The 22,994-nt window shown below is 40.6% G+C and overlaps 1 protein-coding gene across 4 annotated transcripts in view; it reads left to right on the top strand.

The window, feature by feature from the left end:
- Positions 1 to 16,963, top strand: part of IL6ST (interleukin 6 cytokine family signal transducer) — a 36,250-nt gene extending 19,287 nt beyond the window's left edge. For 3 of the 4 annotated variants that reach the window (XM_069777277.1, XM_069777276.1, XM_069777278.1), the window contains exons 8-16: positions 1,654 to 1,736; positions 2,899 to 3,118; positions 4,245 to 4,421; positions 4,725 to 4,826; positions 5,954 to 6,100; positions 7,056 to 7,196; positions 8,453 to 8,549; positions 9,933 to 10,014; positions 10,861 to 16,963. In XM_069777277.1, the coding sequence (XP_069633378.1) occupies positions 1,654 to 1,736; positions 2,899 to 3,118; positions 4,245 to 4,421; positions 4,725 to 4,826; positions 5,954 to 6,100; positions 7,056 to 7,196; positions 8,453 to 8,549; positions 9,933 to 10,014; positions 10,861 to 11,586 (1,775 nt within the window). In that variant the 3' untranslated portion in view covers positions 11,587 to 16,963. Of the gene's footprint in view, positions 1 to 1,653; positions 1,737 to 2,898; positions 3,119 to 4,244; positions 4,422 to 4,724; positions 4,827 to 5,953; positions 6,101 to 7,055; positions 7,197 to 8,452; positions 8,550 to 9,932; positions 10,015 to 10,712; positions 10,802 to 10,860 lie in introns of those variants that run through there. The other variant, XM_069777279.1, reaches the window with a different exon arrangement.
- The last annotated feature ends 6,031 nt before the right edge of the window (positions 16,964 to 22,994 follow it).

Below are 22,994 nucleotides of genomic sequence, written 5' to 3'. Positions count from 1 at the left end.
ATGTGCTTTAGCCTTTCCTGCTTGTGTTCTTCCTGGTCTCCTTTCTGTAGTATCCTATCTGTTCCTTAGTGCCTTCCAAGGCACCCTCTTAAGCAGTCTTATTTAGCACAGCATTTCAGTGCATGTGTTTAAACAGAGTTAAACCAATGCAAGTTTCATTGTCAAAACACCACTTTGTGCTTGGAGCTTAACTAACTGCACTGAATCATAAATCCTTCCTTATTAATCCTAACTGAGCTCCCAGTAATGAGTTTGGACTGAATTCACATGTCATCTTATATTGGAGAAGTAAGAAAAAGATTACAGTATATACCCTACCTGTTTAAACAAAATGGAATTTATGTGTACATAGTGGCATTGCTTCAGCTCTATGCAAAATCTACTTTCTCTGGGGGAAATACTGTCAAATATTCTTTCAATATTCCAGTCACTTTTCAACTCCTAAGGACAGTATGGTTTTGTTTTCTGTGGTTACTGTCTCAACCTGAGCAATGAGGATTTCAGGACTGCCTATGTATTTAGACTGCCTTGCTGTTCTGCTGTGGTGACTGGCTTTGCAAAAATACTGCTATTAGTGATTAAGTACCCAGGCTTTATTTTAGCCTCAGAACAAAGGTGTTATGGTGGAAATGAACATAAGGCAGATCATGGTGCATTCATGATCTATATCAGGCAAGATGTATAATTGCTTCTGTTTCACATTAATCAAATCAGAGTACTCAAACAAGATTGTTAAGAGCAAGCTCCCTTTGCCTCAGCTCGCAGTTCTCCTTCCCTCTTGATGTAAAGCATAAGAGATAAGAGGCACACTATAGAATTGATACTGGGTTTTGGAGGTAAAACAGCCAAAAACTCATACTGATTATATTTAAAAATGCAATAAAAACTCCCAGAGAAAATACAGACTAGCAAGATTATAAATGTAAGTTCATTTTAAGATCATCTTTCTGTTAGGGCTAAGGCCCTAACAAAGGATTGGCCACTTTTTATTGCTTTATGCACTGTAATAGATTGATTAATTTTACTTTGAAGTGAAATTTGTAGTGGAAACATCACTCAAATTTTCTTACAGTACTGACACCAGAAAGTATTGTAGTATTATACAAAGGTACTGCAGTTCTGTTACCCTTTTTTAGCATAAAGGATATAGGAAACTCGGGGAATTCTGGCAGGAGAAATCTGTCTCTTTTTTAACTTTCCTGCACTCTCCTTTTTTAGGTGACTTGATATTGGGGTGGTAGGGAGAGTGTTGGAGTTACAGACCATAGCAAGATTTGCAGCATACAGGTATTCAGGGCTGTGCCTCTGAACACAGGCTGCATGGTGTAGGTTTGGTCATGCCTCACTCAGCACTGTCATCTTCAGCCCATTGTGGCAGAAGCTCAGCATGGTGACTCTCAGTTATTTTGGTACTGTACACTTAGAGCAGAACTGGTGTTTTGCTCATCCCTTCAGGAAGTCTTTCCATGCAGGTGTTCCGTGTAATATACCAAGCATTACTTGATTTGAGGAACTAAAGAAACGCTTTTGGTATATGTTTTTATTTTAGAAAAAAAAAAGGAGGGGGCATAACCTTCTAATGATAGTCAAAGGATTAATTCAAACAGACTAAATAAAAATATTTCTACTATTAAGCATTGCTTCTTTCATCAGAACCATCTAAAGGACCAGCCATATGGAGGATCATTGATGCATCTAGCTCACCAGCTTCCTGGACTGTGCATCTGATGTGGAAGGTAAAGCAACATTATAAACTGCAGGAATTGAGCATTCTTTTAAAAACATGAGTTTTTAAGTGGCAAAATTTACCTTGACAAACTTGAGTAGATAGCTGGGATAATACAGGTTTTATTGATACAAGAAGTGACTTCAGTATTATTATAATAACAGCATAGATGTAAAGGCCATCAGTTAACTGACACACATCTGTGATCCAGAGTATACAGAATCCACTTCCAGATTCCTGACTTGCTGTCCTAAGGAGTCTGTGGAATTGGAAACTTTCACTTGAGCAAAGTAAACCTTCATGTTATGCCTCCTGCTGTATCCTAAAACTGGTAACACTGTCTGGATGGGGATACTCCAGCTGCAAAATCCATTAAGCCTAGAGGCATTCCAGAGGCCAAACTTATTAAATACAGCACTGTACATTTGCATGCAGTAGGCTGCTGTGTCTTGTTGGCTGATTAGTCCAAAGCTGAGAAAGTGAATGCATTTATGGTCAGTCCCCATCTCCTGCTTTCTTTTGGTCCATGAACTCTGACGCATTTGATCTAGCTGTCTCTTTATTATTACTTTTTCCCTATTACTAGGTGGCTTGTGTGAAGTTACATGTATATTGATATGGCATCATTTTCTGATGTAATTCGTATGCCACATGCCACTTCTGACATTATTTAGCTTAAAACTGGAGAACTGGTGCTACTTTACAGTTTCAACAGTTTTCTCCTAAGTTATCTGAAAACTAATACTTTTATACAGTACATACTATTTTTCTGTGTTATTAGATAACAGAAACAAGTATTTTACCACGTGTAATAAGAGAACTACTCAGGCTGTTTTGAATTCAGGTTCGCAGCTTAAGATGTGAGATTCCTTTTATGTCATTATGTTGTAAAGTCACATGAAATGGCAGTTGTATCAACACATGTTCTGCAGTCTTTACTGAATAGCTTTTATTAAACTATTAGGTAGGATTGTGAGCCAAGAAAAAGAGGATTTAAACCAGAAATCATTCTGGAAGTTACTGCTTTCTAGAAATGAACACAGGTTATTTGTGCTTTCCTTGAATATACAGCTATTTGTCTTGCACTCTGATTTTAAATTACACATCAAAGACAATAAAAGTTAGGTCACATTTGTTCATTCCCAGTATAATCAAAGATGTGTTTCTAACAGGCATTGGAGCCATCTGAAGCCAGTGGAGTAATCTTGCAGTATGAAGTGACTGTCAGAGCTAAATCATCTCTCTCCAGTCCGCCAGAGAAATACAATGTCAGTACCACCAACCTTACATTAAAGCTGCCAAATGGAACTTATGAAGTGACTGTGATTGCCCGTAACAGAGTTGGGGCATCCCCTCCATCAGTTTTACTTATCCCAGCAAGTAATACAAAAGGTTAGTGTCCTAGTAATGTCTGTGTCAAATGCATCTGCATCACTTTTGTTGTAAGAAATCTTCAGTGTTGTAAAATGATACCATTTACATGGACACATAATTAAAGTATTACTGAATGTATCTGCAGTCTTAACGCTTTAAAATTATGCCACCACTTGTATATTAGGGAACATGGATATATATTCCCGTGTATACTAGGGAAGGTTTATATACCCACAGCCTCATTTGAAGTTATGTGTGCTATTTTGCTGTTCTTTTTGATCCTTAGACCTACTGTGCACTATATTCCCTGTTGTTTCTTTTCTTAGTATAGTGGGCATTTTTGTTTTCTTATTAAAAAATCAGAGGGTTGGGGAAGCAAGCATCCTTTACTTCATGTATATACTATCTCACCATTGCTCTCCCTTCTGCTTTCTGATCTTCCCCCCACCCCTTTCTTCTCTTGTCCCTGTCTCTCCCACAGTTCCAGCATCTTGCCCAGCTGCCTTATCTGCTTCCCCTGTTTCCCTACTGTTCATGTTCCTTTTTAAGTTCCTTTCACTGTGCAGTAGTAGTAACTACAGGCTGGTTTCTCCTTACTTCCAGCCTCCTCTTAGACAATCCGAACACTAGCAGGACAGGAAGCAAAAAATAAGTATATAGGCAGATGCTGCTTTTAGTGTAAACACCAAGGGGGAGCCACAGGTTCTAAAACTGTTAGGTAAACTAATTAAGGGTATGTTTCAAACAGAGTAGCATTGCAGTGAGAAGCATTTGGTAAGGTACATGAGGATGAGCATTAGAATGGGAATTTAGAAGTGTCTCAAGGTTTGATTTGTCTCTGAAATAGACCCTTTCTTTCGGAAGAAACATAGTATCTCTTTACTGTGCAATAAGGCAACTTACTGTGAGGCTAATTTCCAGTTTTCAAGTAGCTTAATACTGCTTATTTTGGATCTCTGATATAAAGATTCAGATGTAAGCTTCCAAATTTCAGAAGATAGCTTTTACATTTACTTAGGTTCTGTCAAATTGTCACCATTACAATAACACAGAAGTATCCACATTTGACAAAATAGCTATTGTTATGAATATCTAGTGGAAGAACTGTCAGTATTTACCACTATTCTGTTTTCTTGCATCACAGCTCCTGTGAAGAATGTTAGAACACTACCTAAAGATGGCAAGTTGTGGGTAGGGTGGACTGCTCCTAACAGTTATGTTCTTAAATATGTGATCGAATGGTGTCTGGTGTCCAACAGCTCAGACTGCACTATAGAATGGCAGAACGAACCAGGAAATATTCAAGGAACATATTTAAAAGGTATTTAGCTCATAAGTCTACAAATACTTTGTAGAACACTCTAAAAACCTAGTAAGTATTCTCAAAGGGAGGGATGAACTTTTGTGAAGTCCGTTTATTAAATTTAACATTTGAATGTGAGCCATTGTATTGTTCCTTTAGTTAATAATTTGGAGCAGTGTATCAATGAGCTCTAGAAAGTCAGCTGCATTAGATATGAGTGCATTTAATAAAACAGCCAAAATCCAGAACCCTGTATCTGAAGTAAATGAGGATGGTGAAGAATTTGACTGTCTGTGAAACATTTTAAATTTCCTTTATTAGGTGATATAAAGCCGTTCAAGTGTTACTTGATAACTGTTTACCCTCTGTATGCTGATGGTCAAGGAAGTGGACAGTCTGTGAAGGCTTATCTTCAGCAGGATCGTAAGTACAAAATGGTTATCTTGGAGCACGTAAACTGACTTTCTTGACTAAAAATAATGAGACCTTTGCTTTAATGTGGACTATGTAATGAAAAATGATCTTCCACTTGAGGGTCATCTGATGTAATTGATCTTGTCCCTTCTATTAACATCCATTCTGCTTCTTTACAGTATTTAAGTGTCCTGGTTTCAGCTGGGATAGAGTTAATTGTCTTCCTAGTAGCTGGTACAGTGCTATGTTTTGAGTTCAGTATGTGAAGAAAGTTGGTAACACTGATGTTCTCAGTTGTTGCTAAGTAGTGTTTAGACTAAAGTCAAGGATTTTTCAGCTTCTCATGGCCAGCCAGTGAGAAAGCTGGAGGGGCACAAGAAGTTGGCACAGGACAGAGCCAGGGCAGCTGACCCAAACTGGCCAACGGTGTATTCCATACCATGGGACGTCACATCTAGTTTAGGAACTGGGGGGGCAGGGGATCACTACTCGGGGGACTAGCTGGGTGTCAATCAGCGGGTGGTGAGCAATTGCACTGCGTGTCATTTGTACATTCCAATCCTTTTATTATTGCTGTTGTCATTTTATTAGTGTTATCATTATCGTTATTAGTTTCTTTTCTGTTCTACTAAAGCATTCTTATCTCAACCCATGAGTTTTACTTATTTTCCTGATTTTCTCCCCCATCACTGGGTGGCGGGGAGTGAGTCAGCAGCTGCGTGGTGCTTAGTTGCTGGCTGGGGTTAAACCATGACAAACAGACATCTGTGGCTGACTCCTTCCCTTTTTCCAACCTTTATCAGATAATTTGGCTTGAGTTTGTTATTTTATTGGTATACTAATATTTCCATACTGATTTATTTTAAATTCCAAGTATAAAGCCAAGACTGATTAACTTCAGATGATGATTTCACATGATCTGCTGATTACTGTTTTTCATATCTTTTTTTCCTGGAGGTTCCTCTTTTAAAACACCTTTGGATTTGCTATGTTGTCTGAAAATAATACTTTGCAGAGGAGTTAGTCTAGCTATTTCATTGAAGTTTTTATGCAGGAGCAACTTGGTGCTCATTAGTACACTGGTTCTGTGGATGTGAAGGTGACCAACAGAAACTAATCTTCATCTCCCATTACAGGTCCTTCAAAAGGACCAACCATTCAGACAAAAAAAGTAGGAAAAGCTGAAGCTGTTCTGACATGGAACCATCTCACAGTGGATGAACAAAATGGATTTATCAGAAGTTACACCATATTTTACAAAACTATTGATGGAAATGAAACAGGTAACAGAATGCAGAGCGGTGTTTTGTGGCATTGAAGTATTCCATCTGTCTCCTTCCTAATACATGTTCCTGAAAAAAAGATAGAGAATCAAGTGTGGCTGATAGTCTGTTCTGATGACATAAAGCTGATGTTTGAGGCGTAGCTCTCCTCCATACTGAACAGAACAGTCACTAATAAGGAATTCAGAACATTCAGTCTGTGTGTAGCAGGGCACTGAGTTTAGTTTCTGAAAGCTGATTTGTGGGTATTGTGCTCCCATCTTTCTATCTAAATACAGGATGAGATGGTGGTGTTGCAAGATGAAACTAGACCATTCAAGCTGTAAAGGAGTTAAGTGCATTCAACTATGATAAAGCCTTAAAAAAAAGTGTGGGGGGGGTAATCCTCCTGGAGCTCTAGATCAATGCATTACTGATGTAAAACATATTGTTTGAAGTGCATTTTAGTTCTCAGTAGTGTGTATGACTTGCAGGCATAAGACTGGGAGCTAGCACTATCAAAAGCTTTTACTCTTTAGATTTGCTTAAATTGAAAGGGCCGTTTACTTATGCCTAGCCTACTTCTTGTTGTTTCTAGTTAACTATGGTTTTTTTAGTTAGTGACTAACTATTTCTAGTTAGCCACATATTCTGCTTATTGGAGAGCTTTAAGCTTCAGCTTCACTACTAGTTTAGTTGGTAGCTATGCTCTGAGGGAAAAAAAAAACCCACACAGGAAATTAGCACATAAATTCTGTCAAGAAAGAGACTAAATTCAAACACTTGAGCAGAAGCAAATGAATCTCAGCATTTCTTGTACAAGTTTAGTCTTCCTGTCAGCTCTATTTTCCACACAGCCATGCGTTCTACTAAAACTATCTTGTACACCTGAAGATGTGATGTCCTAATGCTATTGTGTTTGTGGAGATCGAATAAATTGTATGGAAAAGTAGTATAAATTTTTTCTTCTCTTTAGCTGTGACAGTGGATCCTTCCAAGACAGAGTATACCCTTTCTTCTCTAACCAGTGACACACTGTATACAGTGCGGATGATGGCATACACAGATGAAGGAGGCAGGAGTGGTCCCGATTTTACATTTACTACACAAAAGTTTGGTAAGGCAGAGAAGTAATGTTGCAACAGTATAGTAAGGCTGCGTGCAAGATCTGATAGGAGGGGAAGGTGATTTAATTTAAAAGAAAAAAGTTTCAGTCACAGTCATACTCACAAGGTGTGTGATATCCAGGTAGCCTATCTAGTACTCAATCACAAAGAGGTAGTTTAGCCAGGATTTCTTCTGATGGTACAGAGGACAAGCTGTCCTCTGCAGGTCCCCTGGATTGCTCTTTTATGTTGGCAAACATGCTGGTTTGGGATGTGTTTTGTGTATACTTTAGGTTAAAGTATTCTTTTGCCCCAACTTTGCGTGAGTTGTTGGGATTTACTCAGTGCCCTTGTCTTCTCCTCTGGTGTCTGATGGCTCCTACCATGGTCTTAAAGATTCCAGAGTCTTTGTTTTAATCTGAAAGTAGGTTGGCCTTTATTACCCTGATACATGGGTGTCATGAGAAGCTGCAGAGGTGTGCTGGGATCTTGATATGCTAATCTAGGTGCCAGTCAGCACATGCCATTCTTACAGCCCTTCCTCAGGTTCCACGTTCTCATTCATATCACTATTAACGTTTGCTACAGTTCTCTACCGAGACTCATTTTGAAGAGTTAAATTTATTGTATGTTCAGCTTTAAAGAGTGTTTCCTATTTGCAATGGTAAGAGCAAAAACATTAACCAAACTTAGGTGTGGAAAGCACTTCTTCAGTGGGTTTGGTGGTGTTGTTTTTCTGGATAGTGTTGCTCTTCTCTAAGCATTCTGTAAGGTTTACTTAATGTGTGTAGCATTGGAAGGAATACATAACAGTAATGCAGCCTTAAGTGCAGGCAGAGGATATTTTCGTGTACAGGATAAACTGATGGATGACTAGTGACTTTGCTTATATTACTTACTTGACCACGATGTGTTATGGCAGCCAGGAGGGCACTGAAACATCTGGACCACAGATTAATTCACATAGATGTTACTGTCATATCTGTTCAAACTGTAAAATTACTTGCTCCATCAGTATTACAGCTTCTAAAGCAACGTGTGGTTTTTGTTGGTGCAAGGCATTAGATTGTTGGGACAGAGCTTTTCATGTTTTCACCAACAGGCTGTCTTCATATGGTGAAAGGGTTCTTCTGAAGGTGAAGCTTAAGACTGAGCCCTGTGGGTGTGTTCAGTTTCAGATTCTCCCTGTCACTTTGGGAATGTATGCTGCTGCTGAGTTCCTTAAAAGCCAAAGTGGGCTATAACTGCTTCTCTTCACTTTCTTCAGGAAAAGGAGAAATTGAAGCCATAGTTGTACCTGTGTGTCTAGCATTCCTGTTGATTGTGCTCCTTGGAGTTTTGTTCTGCTTCAACAAACGTGACTTGTAAGTATAAATGTAGTCTTTCTCTTATACTTCTGATATTTCTGGGCATAACAGAGGTGGCAATAATTCAATACAAACAAGTAAATATTCTGCAGTTAGATCAGAAAAAGAAGGTAAAACATGCATACATTGATTGCTGATAAACATTTTTGTGTTTTCCTTGAAAAATCAGGGCATCTTCTGATACTAATTTCTTGCTGTTAAGGAGTAGCACTCAAACTAAATGTTCCGTGACTCAATCCTGCAAGGAAATTCCTGCTTTTCTTGTTAGACTTGGTCAGGATTAGGTCTGTTGGGTTTTGATTGGGACATACTGTCTGTGTTGTTTTCTAAGTCATCATATGAGCATGAAATGATGGTCCCTAGTTTGTGAAGCACAGAAGATCTCTTTTCTGGCTGTATTTGAGCTATTTAATTAGTGTTAGCAAACTCGACACTTCGCAGCCAAAAAAATTAGGCTAACATCTTACTTAACTTCCATAACTTCAGTCAAACTCTGTGCCTATTCACTGTCTGCTGGGAAACATCCTGCCTCCTCCTGTTCCCTCTATGCCAGAGCTCTTGTGTGGCTTTAGCTGAGAGCGTATTGCTGAAGTGTTTTCCCTGGCAAGGAGTAGCACCTCTCCCATGTCCACCCCCCCCCTGCAGTCAACTATCTTTTCTTTCTGATTAAAGACATTATTTTGTGCCCTTTTCCTTCTGACCTCCCTGCTGCTCCTAAAATCAGTTCTTAATGGACATCAGTTGAAAAGCCCATCTTGCAGCCTTCTTCACAGTTCTTCTACAGAGGATCTGGTGTTGGAGCCTCTTTGTAAAAAGCAGGATAGATGTATCAGTTTCAAAGTTAGTTTGGTTGGATGTGATTTATCTACAGAAACTTCTATTGTTAAGTAACAGTTACTACATTCTTAAGAGTTCAGAGTTAGAAAAGACCAAGCAAGTTTTTCTTCAAATATTTTCACTTTATTTTTATCTGTGAAGTTGGCTTAGATTTTGACAGCTGTGATAGTTATCTTCAAGAAGCAACAGTGTATTTTTATACTGACATGCATCATAGACTTTACCTAAATAATTGCTGTCGATTCTAGAGTGCTGTAAATTTGAAAATCCCTCACTAACAGTTACCATTGGTTGATTTGCCTTGTGTTGGATGGCTACGTCTGATGTGTGGAAGAGTTGTAAGTACAATGCTGTGTTTGGCTAAGTAGTACAGCTTTCTACAAAGATGTAAAGAAGTGCAGGAAGCATTCCTATTTGGAAATAAATACTCTTGCAAAATTCCTATGTAAGGGAGTGGTGTCCTGGATTATGCAGTACTTCCTATCAACTTAGGAATTTGGGGAGTGCATCTTGCAATTTTATTCTGTTTTTAATCCTTTACAGAATTAAAAAGCATATCTGGCCTATTGTCCCTGATCCATCCAAGAGTAACATTGCCCAGTGGTCTCCTCAAGTTCCAGCTAAGGTAATACTCATCCTTCTGCATCTTATATCTTCCTAGTCCACAAGGTTCCCAATAAACCAACCAGTGGGAGTCTTCTGTCTTCTAGCACACATGGATTTCAAGTTAAAAAAAACTGGATGTTAAGTTTCATGACACTGTGATACGATATATTTAGAAGACTTTATTGCATCAATAGATTCAGCATTAGAAATACATTAGCACAAGTTCACAGCATAGAGCAGGCTTTAATATTGTGAATTACCTTCAGTTTACTAATTGGAAGGGTCAAGTCCTAATTATTTTACTTATTCATGGGAGATTGGGAGTAAGTAAACAGAATTCATGATTCCCATTCTTAAAACCCTGAAGTGACTTGTTTGCACAGTTAAGTCATGAATGAGAGGGAAAGCTCTAAGAGTTCCTCATAGGTGAGGAGATTTATGCCCCATGTGGGGTGAATGACATAGCAAATTCTGTTCAATAAACTGTGGCTAACTTCTGTGAAGAAGTGCTGTGATGTTGAATATGTTATTGGAGTAACATATGTATGGCTCTCAGTATAGAATGTTCCTGTGCTGCACAGCAAATGGTTCTGTGTTTACAGCTCTTAAGAATAATTAAAATTAGAGCAAAGCTTGCACACCCACTATAGTTTTAGAGTAGCTGCATAATTAAGACTTTGTAATGGAAACAAAGCTATGTCCTTCATTTCTTAACAGATACTTTGGAGATATTGCCAAACTTAGTAAGCAGAAGACTTACATGAATAAATTCAAAACAATTACAGAATAAAAATGCAGATATTTAATGGGGTTTTGATTTTTAACATAACCTTCCTCTTAGGCAACATCCATCTCTTTCTTTCAGCATAACTTTAGTTCCAAAGATCAGATGTACCCAGAAGGCAGCTTTACAGATGTAAGCGTCGTAGAAATAGAAGCTGATGACAAGAAGTCTTTTTCAGAACAAGATCTAAAACCCTTTGACTTGCTTAAAAAGGAAAAAAGTACTTCAGAAGGGCACAGCAGTGGTATTGGAGGATCCTCGTGCATGTCTTCTCCTAGGCAAAGTGTCTCTGACAGTGACGAAGGTGAAACTACGCAAAACACTTCAAGCACTGTACAGTATTCAACTGTAGTACTTAATGGCTACAGAGACCAAACACCTGTACAAGTCTTTTCAAGGTCTGAGTCAACTCAGCCACTGCTAGATTCAGAAGAGAGGTCAGAGGATCATGCTGGAGGAAGTGACAGTACAACACAGAGGCAGCAGTATTTCAAACAAAATGGGGGTCAGGATGAAACCAACACAGACAGGCCATGCTTTGAAAGAACAAAGCAAATTACTTCTGCTAATGAGGGGGATCTTGTTGGATTTGCACAACTGCAGATCTCAGGTCAGAGTTCACAGCTGTTGGGCCTTGGGCTGGAAAAAAATACCCAGGAAGCTGCTCTCTTAGGTGTTTTACAGACAAGTACTGAAGGACAAACTGTGAGACCTGAAACAGTGGAAGGAAATCCACTGTCAGTTGATGAAATGCCAAAAAGTTACCTCCCACAGACTGTGAGACAAGGGGGCTATATGCCTCAGTGAGAGAAGAGACTGGCTCTATTTAGGCCTTCATTAGTGCCTGTTCACACTTTCTCCTGTGTTTCTGATAAATTAAGCTAGGTATTTTTATCTGAATGCAGATAGAAATATTGAAATTCAAGTGAAGAGTAATTTGACAAAGTACAATAAGGACTGTGTTTTTGTGGAAAGTTTGCAGTCCAGACCTACTGGAGACTTACTTTTATGCACTACATAAAATCTTATGTCTGGATAGCTGAACAAGGCCTTTGTGCTACCTTGGAATTTTTGTGTATTATCAGATTTACACATGTTTGAAAATGGCAAGTTTCGATTAATCACATTGGCCAATAGACCTCCTAGAAGAAATACTTTGATTTGTGACAGTGTACAAGCCTAAAAAGCCAGCTTTAGTTGCTTGGAGCATCTTTGTGTAAGACTGAAACTTAGTATTCCAACATGGAAGAATACTTGTCATATACTTGTCAGTAGCTTGACTGACTTTCTGAATTTTGACTTGGCCCAGTGTCTCAAGTTTCCAGCTTATTAGACATGTAAATCATGTTCATCCCAGTTTAAAAATTACAAAAATGAAATAGACCTTGCTATGGTGTGCAAATAAGAAGACATGATTGCTTGACTCTGAATACTACTATAGTAATTGATATTCTGCCTACATTTAGATATGTGTACACATGAACTATATAATAATTTGACCTAAAAATGTGCCTTGCAACTTCATGCACAGCAGTTCAGCCTCATGTTCAAAAGTTTAAAAATCCAGATGAAAAAACAAATTATTTAAAGTCTTTTTTACCCAAATCACTGTCTGATTATACCATACCTCTCTGGTCATATAAATTGCCTCTGTTTAATAAGTGCACCTTTGCTGTATACATCTTGAGAGGCAAGTAATGAGCTGTAAGTTTTTATCATTTTTCTAACTGCTCAGGAGAAAGGAAATACGACCTTCTTCCTACCTTGACTACAATGATTAGTGTGCTGTAATGTCACTGTTCATGCCGCAGGTCCTCCTTGAAACTGAAAGCAGTAAAAAACAAAGCACTGAAGTCATTGAAGGTCTCAGAAGAAAAAACAAAACCTATACCCTGAATTTGAATGTTACTGGTAGTATGTATGTATTAGCAATCATAAGCCACAAATAACACTTAAGTGGTTGTTAAAATTCTGTACTTTTTTTCCTTAGGTCTCAATTTTCCCCTGTTCATAGAGTTTGCATTTTCTTGAAGAAGATACATTTCTTGGAGACTGCCTCTACCAGGGTTTAAAGAAAAATGAAATTACATTGAAATAAACCCCTTCTCCAATGATAACTAGAAATTTTATGGCACTCTTATGAAGATGGGGTTTTTTAACCTTAACTTAGTCTAGTCAGCTTTCTAATCTGACACTAATAAGACCTTAATTTGAAACACTAAATGCTGTGTTGTGAGAATAAAACAAAGGTTTTATTTCTCCTTCAGCAAAGAACTATGTATTTAAGACCACCTGAAACCTTTTTTGCTGTGACCTCTGGTGCTGCTGTTCTGCAGAGCAGTTACTAAAGGCCCTGGAAAGGCAGGTGTCTATCATTTCAACTTCCCTTGTCCTTGTCTGCCAGCTTGCATGGAAGGACAGGTCTACATATAAATGTTCACATGTGTCTTCTGCTTTTGTTAAAAAAAATGCAATGCTAAAGTAAATTCATAAGATTACCTCTTGAAGTCTGGACTATTTAAAACAGATAAAGAATGCAGAATCTTTAATAACATTTCAGTATTCTACAGTTCCTTTCTCCCAACAGTATTTTTTGTATCAGGGCACTTTTTTAAACTAAAAGACTATGTTGCAGCTTACTATAACTACAGCTTTCTTCAAACCAGTCCCCTTCCTTTTCTCCCCACTCCACCCCAGCACCTTCAAACTCCATCCGACAGGGCAAGGGCATAATGAAGAGCATGTTGTCATGAGACAGCAGAGATTGTCTTTTGTTTTTTTCAGAGGCTGAAGGAGCATTCCTTTCTCAGAACACATTCCTGTTGGAAAATAATAGTTACTTTACTGGGGGATGAGTTGTCTTCTCTATGCAAACTTCATAGTGCCTGTAGAAACCATAAGTAAAAGGGAAAGTCTCTGAGTGGTTTGCATGCATATTAGAACTGCCCTGCAGTCATGTGCATCTAATCCACCTCTGGCTCATCTCTGAAATACTGTGGGCCACAACCTGGCTACTTAGTATGAGCATTGCTTCAAATGCCTGAATGTTTTCAAAAACACACTGATGATTTAGTTTTGGGGATTTTTTTTTATTGTTGTTTTGTGATCCAGTGATACTAACTTTTGATAGTGTAGTATATATCATATTTGAGGGACAACTTCAGTTGTTCCTGAAGTTGCTATTTGCCTTTCTGTTGTGTAAAGGGAAGGCATTTTGTTCTCTCTGTTGCTGTTAATCATGGACCATTTCCAATGTTAAACAGCATCAACAGATTTGTATTTTTAAAGGTCTGTGCTAACAAGAGTTCTGGCCTGTCACTTCTGGCATCTTTCTTTCTTTGTGGGCCAGTGGTAATAAACTCAGAGTTGTACAGGAGTGTAGCCTAGAGAGAATTCTGTCTGTCTGGTAGAGTTGTACCCTATCTTTAAGGCTTGTGCATTTATCTAGGGCTAAAACATTAAAGACTAAGCAGGAGATACTGGTGGCTGAACAGCTTGTAGAAGCCACAATACATATAAAGAACAGGTTTACAGCTTGTTTATAAACCTGTGTGCCAAATATTATATCATGCAGTGTTCAGAGTTTAACTTGATTTTGTACTTTAGATCATAACTATCTAATTGTATCTAACAGTTGCATACAGGTTTTTAGAGTGTCTGTAATGTAATTAGAGCAATCCACTGAAATTCGCTGAACTTGGCCCTAACACAGTAATAAAAGAAAAAGCTCTCTCCTTCCTGCCCCCCCGCCCCAGTAATTATGGTGCACTTTACAAAATAAAGGCATTATTAAAATAAAATCACACTTCACTATTGATACTTTCATGTCCATCTTGTTTTCCTGGACTGGAATTTTTCAGGTAGCGGTGGGAGAATACTTGTAAAGACCTTGTTACTTTGGTGGCAGGAAAGGGAGGCCAGTAGAAATATAAAGTATTTTTCCTGTATTAGCATATTTGAAATATCTCTTAAGTGCAGGCAGGCTAACTGCTCCTCTGTTTACAAGGAAAGTGAATGTTTTTATCTCTGTAGTTCTGTTGTGGTTTTCTAAGGTGTGTTGGCTTGCTTTCAGGGCAGTTAGTCTGGGACTATCCTCTCTCACAGTAGTGAAAGTCTTGGAATTATGTTTCATATGCCCAACTGTAGTAAACTAAAGCCTTAACCTGGCAGTGCAAAGCACAGCAGAGCAAAAATTTTTCTAAGCTTTGCTCTGGAGTGTTTGTGACAAGCACGTGCCTGCCTGTGATACAGCATCCTAGCAAAATGCTTATCATCAGGACTGGAAAAAACTTTAGCCCTGGGAGGAGGAGGGAGTTTGCATGTGAGGGCCAAGTCCTGTTCTTGGACACTGGAGGAGCATGGCCAGATGGTTAAAACTTAGATTAGTGTGCCCAGTATATGGGAATCAGCATGCTGATTAAACTTCAGTAACTGAATTTGTTTCATTAGTGCCAGGTCTTGAATATCCAAGACCCACATCAATATATGCTGTTGTAGTATTGACTTAACAGTGGGATCTGAAACTCCAAAGACTGTAAAATTGTTAATAGTCAGCCCCTGCTCCAGGACATACACATTTTAAATTCTAATTTATGTGTGTTAAATGGGACTAAATATACTAGTTTATTTTCCCTGGGACGGTTGTTGTAATTGAGATTAACTGTTACTTGGTTACATTCCTTTAACCATGTTTAAAAGTTCTGCTGACTGATGGATTGTAAAACTTCATTAATCCCTTGTAACCTCTTGTCTGGTTGCTAGGATGGATACATATAGCATTTTAAATTCCAAGAGTTTCTTTTAATGTTCTTTGGAAGCAGTTTATAACAAATACGTTGAGTCTTTTGTCATGAAACAGCTATTTGGGAATTACAGCCAACCCCACAGTCTTCAGCTTAGCTCTTGATCTAGAAAACTGCAGTAAAGTGGAGGTATAAGTACAAATGTCTGGAGAAGGGTAAAATTAAGTATCTTGCACTGGACTCACAAATTCCCATTTCTCTTCCCTCTTCCTTAGAAGTGAAAGGGTCAGTTAAAAAAAAAAAAAAAAAGGCATGTGTGTTTGCTTTCACTGTTGTTTCCTTTGTAGTACTTGTGCAATCTGAGCCATTCCTAAAAATGAAAGCAGTGCTGACTTAACGCTCAAGGATGCATTTTTAAGGCCACAAGATTTGATACAAACAAATTTAAAATCAATGACTAAGGGCCAGATCTCAACAATTGTCTGCTTCTCCCCACCCCATAATTTTAGCGCAGAGAGAGGGTGGGCAGTAAGTTCCTCCCAGAATGCAGCCTTAGCCAGTACTTGTGTTCATTTGCAAAGACAACCATGAAGGGGATATATGCAATAAAGTCACTGATACTCTGCAGAAGCACACTTCTGTAACAATAGATGAAAAACGTGTATGGCACAACTGTCGACGGACGGCTGGAAAGCTCTGTGTCCTCCTGCTCAGACTAAAGCATCTTCTGCGCTCTGCACCAGCTGTTCTTCTCCGGTGACTGCAGGCGTGGTGGATGAGCATTCTCTGCAGTGTTGAAACTGATAACACCTATTGCTTTTCTTCATATCAAAGCACATTCGTTAATGGATCCAGTCGACTTGCCGTGTTTTTTTAACACAACAGTCTTGTTTACAGTGTCACATACAGCCTGACACTTCGATGCAGCGATGGATTGTCTAGTAACCACATGCTTTTATTTGGGTTAAGGAGTCTGTGGTCAAGGTTACTGGTCACCGAATGTTGCTGTGCTGATATATGCATCTACGTAGGCAGAGGCATGGGACACAGGGACAGACATACTAACAAGGAAAGTGCCTTGATGCTGGATTGGATGGCTAGTGAATGTAAACATTAAATCAAATTTTACTGTGTACTTTAAGTAAGTATGGCTGATTAAGCTACTGGTAATTTGAATGCCAGCTTTAAAGGGCTTGCATACTCCAGCCAGAAGTTAAACTTGTAAATTGCTGCATCAGCTGTCTCTGTATGGAAATGTGTTTTAATACCAGTACACTATCTTCATTCTTTTGCAAGCTGCATGCTTATTGTCATATAAACTCTGCTTTCTACAATTTACTTTATGGTGAGTTTGAATGTCTTCCTCTGTTACCCAACTGAGCCTGAATGTTGCATTTGTCTAGTACATAATATGCAAAAAGAAAACAAAACAAAATTCCATATGTACCTTGTGTGCTGGAGTTGGTGTTTTGTAAGGCTGACTTAGTAGTAACCACAGAAGGAGAAGAGTCTGGGCACTATGTAATGGGCAAGCAACAGAGACACATTCCCTGAGAGAGATGTGACTGTGGTATACCAGGACAGAAGGCTACCGAGCTGGGTATATGGGCAAGTTTAGCAGGGAAGGGGTGACTGTGTCTGCCTGAGGCTCCGTGCTCTGAAGATGTGGGACTGGCGCTCCAGGCAGGATTGTTTAGGTCTGTTGAAAAGGGGAAGAAGAGTGTCCAAAAATACAGTTCTAAGGAACACTGTGGGAGTGAGGAGCAGGGTGTAGTGCTGTCTACTCACACAGACCCGTTTCCAAGAAAGGAGTCACAGCCCTGGCTGTGTCTGACATTACCCTTGGTCTCACTGGTGTTGGGGTTTTTTGTTTTTAATGGGTGGAGGACCCTCATGGGGCTTCAGTGAACTTACAGCTCAGTACGGAAAAAGCACAGCTGGATCTTCTAAGGGTGGTCACACCTGCAAAAGTCTTCGAGGGTGGCAGCTGAGGAAAGACAACTTCTTCCCCTTCCTGGCTGAAGTTCTGATTTGTGTAAGCAGACTCAGACTGATGTAAAAGTGAGGGGGTGGGGGTGTTACATTATGCATCACCTCCAGCACCAAAAATTGTTTCTGTCACTAGTTAATGCTAGTCAGTTAATTAGTAACTAGTTAATGCTATGTCACTGTTATGCTAGTTAACACCTGGTGTTAAATTAGGTGCAAATATAACACTAGACTGCTTTTCCAAAATGTTAGTCTGCTGCACAGTAGTTCCCTGACCACTGTTCCATGTAAGGCCCCTGCAGTTTCTAGAGGAGCATGGTTTTTTTCTGTGTCCTCCTCACCTGAGATCATAGCTGCTGAGTATCAGCACAGTTATGCTTTACAACTCCAGGGTGAAGTGCATGTAGAAGAGGAGGCAGCAGCTTCATCTTCATCGTCTGCTTCACCAATAGCAGAGCAAGATTGCTTCCTGGAACTGTTTAAATAAACAAAATGAGGCTGGACAGTAAATGACGGGAATGCCGTGCTTGCCACAGGAAACACATACTTGCGCAGTGTACACATCAGAAGGCCAGAGGCTGCCAGTTCTCCATCCCCGTGGCTGGGGGCCAGCACAGCCCACAGAGGAGCTGGGGACATGCCTAACCACATGCTACCCTCGGGGCAGTCTGGTTTGTCCAGCCTGGACAGGCACTGGGCAGCAACACGGCGAAACAGCCTCAGGGCAACAGATGCACAGGAGCCCTGCCAGCCCTGTGTACCTCGCAGGGCAATGTGTTTGGAGGGCTGCTGGGGAATTAATGGCTTCGTTTTGACTGCTGATAATCACAGTAACATTTAACCTCTCTGCAAAAGCATCTTGCGTATATTTTCCAGGCATTTGTGCTGTGCATGGTAGAGTAATGCAGTGCCTTCCTGTCTTCCCAGCAGTCTCCAACATCCATGAAATAACTAGCAGAGCCAAAATAGCCCTCCCACCCCCCACAAATAGCTAGGAAATTCCCATCTCAGCCAGGGAGGCTCTGAGCACAAATGACCCAACCGGGAGGTACGGGACAAAATTCAGGGTCAGTAATCTGACTCCAGGCTCACCTGCAAAATGGAAACACACTGTGCACTGGTGTGCTATGTGTCACACTGGCTTTCCCTTTTATGCTAACATGTAATTCACGCTGCAGGCTCAGGCGCTGAGCTGGGTCGGAGGCCGGGGACAGCTCTGCAGGACCCATCCACCCATACCCACCAGCGCTCAGCCGGTCCTCTGTGACTGCTGGCACTGCCTGTTATCCTGGGCATGCTGCAGGTTCTGGGCACCAAAATCCCAAATAAAGCTCCTCAGAAAATGTTCTTCAGGGCTGGGAGTGCCTGGGGCACTCATTACCTCCAGGATGCAGCCAAGCAACAGACATACACCGACAAAGCTAACTGGGACCAGTGAGGGAGCATCCTTGGACTGTGGGCAGGATGCCCGTGCATCATGTGGGGACCCAGAGTGCTACAGGTCTGCTGCTCTCAGCGGCATAGCATGGCCCTGCTCCTGGCCTTCCAGGTGCATTTCTGGGAGGTCCTGGGCAGCCCAGCTTGGCCACAGCATGCCAGGGCCCGTTCAGCCCACCGGGGCCATGCCAGGAGATGGCAGCAGCATTGTCAACTTTAACAGCCAGACAGGCTGACTGCTCCAGCCCCAGCTCCTACCCGCTGCCAAAGTACTCATATTTTTTTAGTATTTCTTTTCTGACAGTTTAGCAAGTCCCCTTGGCTTCTCTCCCACTTCTCCCTTTTTCAGCAAAAGCTCTGGTGCTTGTTTCGTGCTTCCATCACCCACAATCCTGAGTGGGACATTAAATCCAGACCCATGGGCAGGCTGAGTGCCCACCTGCTGCCAGGCAGGTCAGCATCCCAGTGCCCTCTGGCACACGTTCCCGTCGGTCAGGGCCACATAATAGCCAGTCCACACGAAACAGGCCCAAATTACAGGCTCCTTGTCCCTGCGGGCTGACTAACACGCTGGGATTTGCTAATAGGAAGCCAGTTCTCATGCATTGCTACAGCCTGAATCACTGCACTGCACCATCCAGATAAGTAATCACCACTGACACGCATTTGTTACCAATGTACACGCCCATTCAGTTTAGAAACAAACACGGGGCTCTTGAAGACCATTTCTGGACCAGACCTGTGGCAGCAAAACTCTTCCTGCTTGAACGGATGCAGCTTTTTCCCGTTTTCAGAAGATTCAGCATCAGAGAAAGAGCATGCGTGCCTGCATGTGCACCAAAGAGCCACGGGGACCACCACCCCACTGTGCACACAGCCTCTCTCCACCACCACTGCAGGACTCGGTTATGGATGAGGCAAGGGTGCTATTTTGGTATCAAGACAAATTTTCCTAGATGGGGGTACTGTAATAACCTTTAAAACATACTCTGACTGCCATTTATGGTGGACTACATGAAGTTTACACTGTGTTGAGTCAGAGACACCTGAAGAGACTCCCTCCTTCCTGCCCCATCTTCCTCTCCCAGACATTTGTCTAGACAAGCGCTTGCTGATAGCCCCAGAACAACAGGAGATGCCTCCAGAGCCTGCTCAGGGCACAGCTCTTTCAGCAAGTCCCTCTTATGCTCCATTTGCTGCATGCATTTTTACTCACCTGTTTGCTGGGTATCTTCCTTCTTTAAGTGAAACTTTCAACATTCCTGTCTGTCTGTGTCAGAGAGCCTTTTCATTTTACTTCATTTTACTTTCATTTTACTTATTAATTAATTTAATTAATGCCATTTAGATAGATAAGGCATAGATACACATCCGTAAATGAAAGCAAATACTTAAGTATGAAAAATAGAATTCATATCAGCCTTTAAAATTAGCCTGAATGCAATGCAGGAAAAAGGTCAGACTCTGTGAGAGTGCAACATGTGGAGTAATTTAAATAAAAATGTCAGCATAGAAACACCAAAAATAAACAAACACTGCCAGAGCACAAACTCCTTTAAAGGCAGTGAAACTGAGACTCATCCACAAAAGCTGGAGTGAATAGAGATATCTCACGCAACATAAGTTTCTCTCTGTACAGAAACACGAGTTAGCCGGCTCCATCATTAAGGAAAAAATCAGTCCTTACAAGAGCAAACCTCAGTGGTGGGAGCAGAACAACCACAAGCTGGAGAAAATGCATCCAAGAATTTATCTGAGGACATGGCGACAAAAAACACTCACCACAAAGCAAGCAGGGGCATGTGAGGGATTTTCCCCACATGCCTGCTCTCCTATCCCGTATTACATGCAGCATTGCCAGCTCACTTTCACTGAGATGTGAGGTAGCTCGCTCCTCAGGATTAGGAAACCTGGGCCACATCTACATACTAGCAGACCTAGTAGTAGGCTTAGCTACATTTGCAGCAACTCGTTCAGTAGTTTTGCATTCAGACAGGCACACAAACCAATGGCACAAGGAAATTATACGTTGCTAGGGTCATGGGGCTGGGGAATTTGAGATCAAGCATCTCCTCTCCCTACTACCCCAGTATATCAGGAGATGTAGTGATGTCAGATGTAGAAAGTCCTGTCATAGATTAGAAAATCCTGTTTTAAATTTAGTTAATCATTTTCAACTTAAAACAATTTTAATAATACCCAGAGAAGTAGCCAAGATCATTCTGATCATTCTATTCTTCCTGGTTGATGATACATCCCTCTTGGCAGGAAAATGAACCATTGACCCGACACAGAGCAACTTAGCAGTCAAAGTGAGGAGATGATACCTCCCCAAACGACCACCCAAGACACCCCTGCATGTAGAGAAGGCATTTGACTTATGGTTATATAACTCTATGCATATTCATTAGATAGTTTGAATATGTACTAGATAGGAGTAGTTTAGTAAATTATATGCAATTGTCAGTGTATTAAAGAGGCACACCTGATGAATCTGGTGAGCTTGATTTGTGGAAAGTCCACTGAGCACCCAGGCCTGAATAAAAAGTAGTATCTCTCCTGAGTGTTTGAAATGGGTCTATTGCACACCAGGTAGTGAATCTGCTTTTAGGACAACAGTACTGCACAGCTTAGATCCAGGATCATCCTTTACTTTATAAAGACAGTACTTACAGAGAGAGAACCAGCCCTGTGTGCTGGAAGAAAGGTGAAAATTAGCACAATCTGAACTCCTGTGTGTCCATTTTCACCCAAAGTGATTCAACACTCTCCTGCTTCCTTCCTCTCGCAGGTTAGACAGCGTGAAATCTTGTTAGGCTCATAAACTGCAGATACCCTTCATCAGAAGTGTAAAAGCAATTAAGGCCTTCTGAAAATAAAAGCAAAAGCAGAAGATGCAGTCCCTAAAGACAAGCAAAACTCAGGGCCTATTTGTGAGCCAAGCTCTAACGCTGTAAAAAAATCACTGGAGATGAAAGCAAATGCAGGGAGCATGTCTGAAGGAGCTGTAAGTTCATGGGAGAGAGAAGCAGACAGCAAAGGCAGCAAGCCATGAAGGCAGCTGGACAGAAGCATTTCTGGGCAGTATGCTAGTTATGAAAAAGCTTTATGTTAAAAGCAAAGATACCATCCCCCACTGTTTAATTCTTCCTGTGTTCAGAGGATTTTTAAACACATTTTGTAAATACAAAATGTCTGTAGCTCATAAACTACTGATGCTAGCATAAATTCCTACTTCTAAAGGGGGGGGGGGGGGGGGGGGACCAAACAGGAAAAGGAAATAAAACCCCAAACCCCCCCTGCCCCCCCCCCCCGCTAACTGCTTGAGGTAAAGACAGGAACAGAAATATAACCTAAAGGCCATGCCCAGACTTAGCAGACACTGACTATGAGAAGATTCATTTCAGAAGCATGCTGTGCTTATTTGGTAGAATTACAGATAAGAAATTCCTTGTGTTCTCTTACATTAGGATGTAATTTGCCATAGTATCATTTTAGAAAGCCTTTCAAACTCTTTTTTTTACAGACTAAAGTGTTGATTTTAGTTCAGTGATGTTCTAAATGGGCATCCCAGAGCATTTATCCTGATTATAATCTTGTGCTCGTTGTTTCTGACATCCCTGAATACTATTGCATAATCGTTCCATGATTATGAAACATGTTTCTTCTTCATCAAACTCCATTAGACATACAGTTGCTCATGTAATAGTGAAAACTCTGCAGAAGTTACCTTTGGCTAGGTCAGCACTGCACTCTGAGAACAGCAATGACAGACCCAGGAAATCTAAATCGGGCTGCTTTTCTGGGAAATAAGTACTCACTTCAAAACTTCAGTTCTATTGAGTCAGACACTGAAATCTAGATAACATAAAAGTTGGCTCAGCAGGCTTTCAGCAAGGATAAAGCACTTGTAGCTCATCCGTGTGGGGCTGAGCAATGCCTGAAAATCAAGACAATCTAAGAGGTTGAGAAAAATGGTGGTGGCAAACATTCGAACTTGAAAGTGTTGACCTCATGACTCAATAGGACTAGTCAATGTTAAAACAG

The sequence above is a fragment of the Haliaeetus albicilla genome, chromosome Z (genome assembly GCF_947461875.1).
Source record: "Haliaeetus albicilla chromosome Z, bHalAlb1.1, whole genome shotgun sequence".
NCBI lineage: Eukaryota > Metazoa > Chordata > Aves > Accipitriformes > Accipitridae > Haliaeetus > Haliaeetus albicilla.
Note: the sequence above shows the minus strand (reverse complement) of the source record. Positions and strands in the feature narration are given on the sequence as shown.